At 49.9% G+C, this 7,759-nt stretch overlaps 1 protein-coding gene across 1 annotated transcript in view; it reads right to left on the bottom strand.

Moving 5' to 3' along the window:
* LOC106806827 overlaps positions 1–7,759 on the bottom strand; it is a 56,504-nt gene that overhangs the window by 41,283 nt on the left and 7,462 nt on the right. Inside the window, exon 5 of the mRNA XM_014808948.1 lies at positions 5,216–5,513. Coding sequence (XP_014664434.1) covers positions 5,216–5,513 — 298 coding nt within the window. The remainder of the gene's footprint in view (positions 1–5,215; positions 5,514–7,759) is intronic.

The following is a 7,759-nucleotide window of genomic DNA, read 5'->3' as shown; positions in this document are numbered from 1 at the left end:
TATCGTATATATAAACTGCAGCGGAATAGCCATCAGTATAGAGTATACCATGTCTGAACAGTGATGAGGGCGATTGTGAAAAACAGCCGATTGAGGAGGAGAGAAACAATGAGAAACTACGTGCCTGCTATATTCATGCTGGTAATTCAGCGTATATCAGGTATGTGACGCCTAATATGCAGTTAACATTTTTTTTCAGATTTATTACTTCTAAAATTTTGCGCGATGCATCTAATGCCACAGATGGCCTTATATGAAGCTGCGAAATACGGAGCCTTTCAAACATTATCATCGATGAGTCTTTCTCTCACTTCTCGCCCTATACCGAGAAACACATGCGTTGCTTGGCCAATCACACAAAGCGTTTTCGTGTCGTTCGAACTAATTCTTACGCCCGCCTGGGTGTAGCGTGTATCAGATATTCTTCTCTCGGTCTGCCAGGAATATCACACCATTCAATATGAAACCACGCAGAACCGATCCGATTCGCTGTCGGGCAAGATCAACCATCGACGTGGCGTTATCTGAGTCGACCGTGCGTGCGATCATAACAGCAATACGCTGGCGTTCGTCCCACAGTGTAAAACGCTGCACAACGTTCCCACTGCCGCCGCGCAGCCGTTCGTGCGAAAATGCTGGTATATGATGGTTTACTAGCTGCGCCGCCGTCTCGAGTCGTGCATGCCTACTGCTTGCGCGTAGCGCGGAGGGGAGATACACGGGTGGAGACACCGCACACACGTCCCAGACACGCCCTAACTCTTCACAGACGCGCCCTGTTCGAGACACCAGTGGCATGCGCTGTACTGCTGCTGCAACTCGAATTTGGCGTATCGAGCTTCGAAAACCTCGCTGCGGTTGCATTTCAACCTCTTTCGGACGCATTCCTTACGCCGTAAATATGCCTCGCTCTCTCGTCGGCTAGGCATCCGACGCAATCAAATAAGCTGCTATTGCTTCGGGAGGCGACGGCGGCATCAGCGGCGGAAAAACGTCAGTGCGCGGTAATAGCAAACGTCGCTGATTGACGACATAGAGAGAGAGGAGACCGGAGGGAGAATGAGAGAGGAGAGAGGAGAGAGAGAGCAGAGAGAGAGAGAGGGGAAAGGATGAGAGAGAGGGGGAGAGAGAGAGAGGAGAGAAGAGAGAGAGAGAGAGAGAGGAGAAAGAGAAGAGAGAGAGAAGAGAGAGAGGAGAGGGAGAGAATGATGTAGAGGGAGAGAGAGAGAGAGAGAAGAGAGGAGAGAGAGACGTTGGAGAGAGAGAGAGAGAGAGAAGAGAGAGAGTGAGAGAGAGAGAGTATGAGGAGAGAGAGATGGACATGGGAGGAGAGAGAGAGTGAGAGAGATGATACCGACTATGAGAGTGGGGAATAAGGGTAGAGCAATATAGAGCTGGGTATTATAAGCCACGTGCGCCGCGTACGGTCGCGTTAGCGTTAACGGTCCCGTGGCTGTAATATTGGCGCAATGCGGACCTACGCACAGATGGACATCGCCACAAAATTATGCTCGTGCTGTCGTATACCTGCATTAGTAACGATGGTTGCGAATTCCCTGTCCGGCATGTTCTTCTAGCAGGTAGAAAACACTGGCCATTGGGATAGTGCAGGCCTCGAACCACAGCCACACGCACTTATATCAATATAGACTCGAGAAACCATGCCGTAACCCTACAGCGCATATATTGCAATGTGGCGTGTGTGTGTGTGTGTGTGTGGTGTGTTGTGGTTGTGTGTGTGTTGTGTATGTCGTGTGGGTGTGTGCTGTGCATGTGTGCAGCATATGTGTGTGCGCGCTGTGTGTTTTGTGAGTGTGTTTGTGGTGTGTGTGTGGTGGTGTGACTGTGTGTGTGTGTGTGTGTGTGCTGTGTGTGTGTGTGCGCCGTAGCGTGCTGTGTGTGTCGTCGTGTGTGTGTGTGTGTGTGTGTGTGTGTGTGTGTGTGTGTGTGTGTGTGTGTGTGTGTGCGTGCGTGTGTGTTTGTGTTTGTGTTTGTGTGTGTGTGTGCGCGTGCGTGCGCGCCCATAACACGACGTAAACACACAAATAGCACTACAACTGCGAGGTAAAACACACGTGTAAACCGACACTTACCCGCTGTGTTCTTGGTCAAATATCAATCGGGCAGGCGACGAGAGCTGAGTTTCCGGCCGCTGTCGTCGTCGGTGTCGATCGGTACAGATGAGTTCGCGTCGCTTGCAGCGGTTCGTCGCACGACGTACGGGTGAGCAAACGAACTTTGATCGTACCGTTCTCAGAAGTAGCGTGCCGTTGTGTCGTGGGTGTGCACGTGCGCGCGCCTGCCTGCCTGCTTGCGTGCGTGCGTGTGTACGCGTGTTTGTGTAAGACGATGCGGTACGATGCACTCAGACGGACATAGAAGGTGGAAGTGTAACCGCTCTTCTGGCTGCTCCCTGGTTATACTGACGGCGCAGCTAACTGCCAGCTCACTACGCCTTTGCAAGGTTTACTGGCCGCGGACACCCTCCAGTGAGCAGTAGCTAACGCTCCCGCTGACTTCGCCCGCGCGTTACGTCGTTCTGCCGGCATCCGCTTGCTCCGTGTTATCACTGGACATTCACCAGCGGCTCACGGACGGATGGTGTCGATGCAATGGTAGTGAAGGTTGTTGGATGCGAACTATCCTTCTAACGCGAGTAAATGACCCGGTGTGTGGTACACGATGACTCGTTACACGACCGGTTGTAATGAATCTAAGAAGTCACTCTGCACACACACACGCACGCACCTACGCACGCACACACACATAAGCGCGCGCATGCACATGCACACTCGACACTCATGCATTCATGCATGCATGCACACACGCGCGTACACAGCACGCACGCACTCACACGCCCGGGTATCCACATGCACGTAAACGCACGCACTCAGAACACGCACGCACACGCAGCTCAAACATTTCGCATCTAATTTCACCATCACATTGTGCTGCATTCGCGCGTAGTCTAGTCACGACAAAACCCGACGCGAGCTTGTGACGCGGGATCGCTTTAATTAGCTAATCACCCCCTCGAATTTATTACGAATTCGTGTTAACTACGCGAGCACGTCGCGAATACATAATAGGCGGCGACGCGATGAGATGAAAACAAGCCTTCGCGCGTAGCTCCCAGGTGTGTAGTAACGCTTACACAGCTACGGCAACCTGCAAGAGAACAGCGCAATCGCGAGGAGAGATGCGGGGAGGCGCAGGGGCAGCGATGCAAAGTAGTGCAACAGGAGGCCACTAACCTACGATGGGCCCCCACCGAATATCCATTAAATATTATCATTATAAGCTTACCTTTACCGCTTTACTTAAGGACATGATTACCTCTAGTAATTTTTCAGTCACTCTGACAGCCTGGGATATGCTCGCTAGGGATATGATGGCCGTTCGGAGCACTGTACGGATCCGCCGTGGCGATGACTACGCCAACGACAAGTTGCTACGGTGAATCTAACATGCAGAAAACGCGGACATTGCACGTGAAGAGTAGCGACAGCGTTGGCTTACGAATTAATCTCGGCTGCTCCTCCTATACAGTGGGTGAAGGAAGCGTTAATCGCATTACTTGTCCGACGTCATGAGTGCGCGTCCGTGACGGGATGCTCTGTTGGAATCACGTACGATCAGCACAGCTCACAACACGTTTAATGCGAATTCCGTCGCGCCTAAGCTCCGCCCGAAAGCCGTAAAGATGCGCGAAGGATTTTCCATATTTGTTTGGATGTTCCCATCACATTTCCCGTGACACTCGGCAGCCCGACCAGATATCGTGTCAGTACAGCGTGTAAATTGGTTTCTACTAAAATATTAAGTGAAGAGAGATGCACGGAAAAAGCGGGGTTGGTGCATACAAATAGCCTGAACACGTAATAATAATAATGAATGATGATGATGCTAACAATAATAATAATAATAATAATATTAATAATAATAATAATAATAATAATAATAATAAGGGTTGGCTCTATAAAGAATGGTTTTGAGAAGAACCTTAAGGAACTCCCTGGCCACCACACTGCTAAAGAAGTGCAGAAAATCGCACTACTGAGAACAGCACACATTCTGCGAAAAAGTCTGGATTGAATCCCTATGTCCCAGGGCGGGACACGGTCAACCCAGAAGCCACCGGCTAATGCCGTGATCCACTTTGGAAATAATAATAATAATAATAATAATAATAATACTAATAATAATAATAACAGCAATCACAACAATGCTGCTGCTAACGATCATTATGCTGATCCAAGCTGCTGTTGACACTACTGATGATGCTAATAACAATAATAATAATAATAATAACAATAATAATAATAATAAAAGCAACCACAACAGTGCTGCTGCTAACGATCATTATGCCGATGCAAGCTGCTGTTGATACTACTTATATTCCACGTCTCTTTTTTGCTTCTGTTGCTGCTATTACTGCTATTTCTACTGCTACTGCTACTGCTACTCCCATGCCACTGCTACTGCTACACCTACTACAATGACTATAAAAAGTCGCCCATTCACGTATTCGTTGAATAATGAGAATGAAATCACGAATTAACCATCACAGTGACTCAAGTCCCACGTAAAAACACGGGTTCTGATAATCTCTGTTCGACACGTCTTTCTTAAGACCGATCTCTCGGGGCGTCAGCTGTTGCGTTGTGTCACCATCGCCCACACATTATTTTTACGCCGGGATCGAGTAAACTCATCTCGCAAAGTGCCTGTCTAGGCAGTACTCGAACCTCGCGGCTCCCATGATTATCTCTTTCCCCGCATGCTGGTAGAATAACGTTGGCCCCACTTGGCACGAGCAACATCAGTCTGCAAAAATGCTTGCATCCTCTGATTTAGTTCTCCCTTGTTATTGCTATCGTTATCTATCTACGATAGGGAGCGATTATCTGAGCGACGGTCCCCTGTCGAAATTGATCGCGGTAATAAGGTGTCGGTAATTTCTTGGTAGTGGACAGTGGTGACACCTAGTGAGCCTTTTTTATGTATATTGTATCGGGTTGGTGAGCCAGTTGTTCAATTGGGCGCGGTAAAACTAGTGGTGTGGGAGATTGTGAGCGCAATAGAGACACAAACGGCGTGAGACGGAGAGCGAGAGAGAGAGAGGAAGAGTGAGAGGTGGGCTGGTCTCTGTGACCGCAGCGATGCGCCCGCGTCTGGCGGTACGGGCGGGTAGTGTGTGTGTATAGATGCTTACCCTCTCAGGCACGGGCACAGAGGACGGGCGTGGCACGGCGCGGTCGGTGCGGCGCGACGGTCGGCGGTAGCTGTCGACGTTGATCGGTTCTTTCCGTAGCGAGCCATTCGACAGCGAGTGCTTGTAGATGGCGGGCGACGTCGGCAGCAGGATGGTCGGATGCAGCGCCCCCTGCTCGTAGTGTAAGACCGCCGGGTCGGGCCGGCTCTGGTTGCGCCCCAGGCTGCTCGTCCGATGCACGTATCTCTGCCGCTGCGAGACGCCACTGTGCGGAAGGTAGCTGGCGCTACCGTAGTGCCTGTGGAAGACATGAGATTACATGAGCCAGATGATCTAAAGCACCGATCTCTCTCTCTCTCTCTCTCTCTCTCTCTCTCTCGTGTGTGTGTGGTGTGTGGTGTGTGGTGTGTGTTGTGTGTGGGTGTGTGTGGTGTGTGTCGTGTGTGTGCGTGCGTGCACTACGTGTGTGTGTTGCTCGCGTGTGTGTTGTGGGTGCGTTGTGTGTGGTGCACGGGAGAAATCTCGCAGGAGGATGCTTGGAGTGTCCTCTGGGGTTATTATTAAGTTACCGCGTTAAATCCGCCGCGTGCTCGATCGGTGCTGCTGCATTTTTCTCGGCTCGCATTGTTGCTGCCCACGATTACCGCGACCCGCGAGCTGCAATAAAGGAATTGATTGAAGTGAATAAACAGCGCGGTACGTGAGTGGTGTGAATATAATTACACAGAGCATGAAGCGTCGGTTCGGTGTCTGGCATATAATGCAGTACATCCGTCACGCCGGTAACCGTCGGGCAGCGTCGGCTATTCGTTCGGCTATCGTCGGTTATCGTCAGTATAATTGTTCGGTTATCGTCGTTGTCGTCGGAATATTGTCGTCTATCGTCGGTTTATCGTCCGGATATGTCGGTTATCGTCGGTTGTTCGTCGGATATTGTCGTTATCGTCGGTTTATCGTCGGATATTGTCGACGTTTGTGTTTTAATCGTCGGATATTGTCGTTGTTATGCGGGTTTGGCGCATCACGATTCGTCATCGCGCAAGTAAATCTATCTCTCTATTTACCCTGCCTGTCACCCTGTCCTGTGTCTCCTGCGAATTCGTTCCAATTGGTTTAAACCCACCGATCTATACAATAAACTAGTTTATATGTATGATCTATTATTGATCATGAAATTATCCGGATTTACATACCATAGATATGTATTATATAATATATATTATATATATATATATATATAGGTAGGTATATACAGAGCGAGAGAACGAGAACTCAATAATATATAATATATTATATATATATATATATAATATATATAATATATAATATAGTATATAATGAGAGAGAAGAGAGAGAAGAGAGAAGAGAGACAGAAGAGAGATCGTGCTTTAGACATCCTGGCTCATGTAAGCCTCCATGTCTTCCACAGGCACTACGTAGCGGCCAAGCTACCTTCCGCACAGTGGCTGTCTGCGCAGCGGCAGAGATACGTGCATCGGACGAGCAGGCCTGGGGCGCAACCAAGAAGCCCGAGCCCGACACCGGCGGTCTTACAGTACGAGCAGGGGGGCGTTGCATCCGACCATCCTGCTCGACGTCGCCCGCCCATCTACAAGCACTCGCTGTCCGAAATGGCTCGTCTACGGAAAAGAACCGATCAACGTCGACAGCTAACCGCCGACCGTCGCGGCCGCACCGACCGCGCCGTGCACGCCCCGTCCTCTGTGCCCGTGCCTGAGAGGGTAAGCATCTATACACACACACTAACCCGCCCGTACCGCCAGACGCCGGCGCAAATCGCTGCGGTCACGAAGAGACCAGCCCACCTCTCACTCTTCCTCTCTCGTCTCTCGCTCTCCGTCTCAACGCGGCCGTTTGTTGTCTCTAAATTGCGCTCAACAAATCCCACACTCACTAGTTTTAGCCGGCCCCAATGATACAAACTGGCTCCACCAACCCGATACAACATTATACATATAAAAAGACTCACTAGGTGTCACCCACTGGTCTCACTAACCAAGAAATTACCGACACCTATTACCCGCGATCGGATTCGAACAGGGACCCGTCGCTCAGATAATCGCTGCCTATCGTAGACAGATAAATCGATAGCAATAACAAGGGGAGACTACAATCAGAGGATGCAAGGGCATTTTTGGGGCAGAGCTGATGTTGCTCGTGGCCAAGTGAGGGCCGAACGTTATTGCTACCCAAGCATGCGGGAAAGAGATAATTCAGGAGCCGCGAAAGGTTCGAGACCTGCCTAAAGACAGGCACTTTGCGAGAATGAGTTTACTCGAATCCCGGCGTTCACAAATATATGTGTGGCGATGGTGACACAGACACGCAACAGTCTGACGCCACCGAGGAGATTCGGTTCTTAAGAAGAGACCGTGTCGAACAAGAGATATCAGAAGCGCCCCGTGTTTTTATCGTGGGACTTAAAGTCAGCTGTGATGGTTAATTCGTGAATTGTCATTCTCATTATTCAACGAATACGTGAACGGGCAGAACTTTTTAATTCTCTCACACAACAACGGAGGC

Source organism: Priapulus caudatus, unplaced genomic scaffold (assembly GCF_000485595.1).
Source record: "Priapulus caudatus unplaced genomic scaffold, Priapulus_caudatus-5.0.1 Scaffold181, whole genome shotgun sequence".
NCBI classification, from domain to species: Eukaryota; Metazoa; Priapulida; class Priapulimorpha; order Priapulimorphida; family Priapulidae; genus Priapulus; species Priapulus caudatus.
This window is presented reverse-complemented; position numbering and strand designations above follow the sequence as displayed.